Source organism: Octopus bimaculoides, chromosome 8, assembly GCF_046866305.1.
Source record: "Octopus bimaculoides isolate indiv1 chromosome 8, ASM4686630v1, whole genome shotgun sequence".
Lineage (NCBI taxonomy): Eukaryota > Metazoa > Mollusca > Cephalopoda > Octopoda > Octopodidae > Octopus > Octopus bimaculoides.
In genome coordinates, this window is record NC_142935.1 from 62,373,192 (window position 1) to 62,373,916 (window position 725).

At 44.3% G+C, this 725-nt stretch overlaps 1 protein-coding gene across 1 annotated transcript in view; it reads right to left on the bottom strand.

Annotated features, from left to right (window-relative positions):
* LOC149134433 (protein GVQW3-like) overlaps positions 1-512 on the bottom strand; it is a 519-nt gene extending 7 nt beyond the window's left edge. Inside the window, exon 1 of the mRNA XM_089355914.1 lies at positions 1-512. This exon is cut by the window's left edge and continues 7 nt beyond it. Within this exon, the coding sequence (XP_089212040.1) occupies positions 1-512 (512 nt within the window).
* Between the last annotated feature and the right edge of the window lie 213 nt (positions 513-725).

Genomic DNA, 725 nt, shown 5'->3' on the forward strand with positions numbered 1-725 from the left:
ACTTTAGTCTCAGGATCATAGTGATGGACCCAAGTTTCAACCTGCGTGAAGCGCCTACCGGAAAAGTCCTCCTCGTTTTCTTGGCACATTGCCAAAAGAGCCTGAGAACAATTGACTCGTTCCTGCTTCTGAAAATGTGTGAGCATCCTGGGAATCCATCGTGCAGAATGCCTCCGCATGTGCAAAATGGTCGTGAATGATATTTCCCACGGACCCACACTTATCTTCACTTCTTGGACTAGTTGTCGAATAGTTATGCGGCTATCCTCCAAAATGGCGGCTTCCACTCTATGGATGATGTCGTCATGAATGGCTAAACGTGGTCGTCCAGAAATAGGAGCGGTTTCCACCGATGTCCGACCACATTTGAACTGGCGATACCAGGGCTTGACTACGTCGTATGATGTTGCATTGTCTCCATAAACTTCTTTCATCTCATCGAAAGTCTCCTCTGGTGTACGACCTTTCAAGTATAAGAACCTGATCACTGATCTGCATTCAATTGCCTCCATTAACACACCTGAGGCCACTTCAGCAGCCGTAAAAGACAAACGAATACTAGTGGAAAACTGCAATTTACAATGTGGCATGTAGAGATATGTTTGATTATATCTATACAAGTTCCGTTTCCTGCAATAACCGGAAGTGAGTCAGTGGAAATCTTTAATGAACATACCTCGTATTGTTAGTTCGTTAGGCTACTGTGTTTTTTAGGCGTAAGAGAA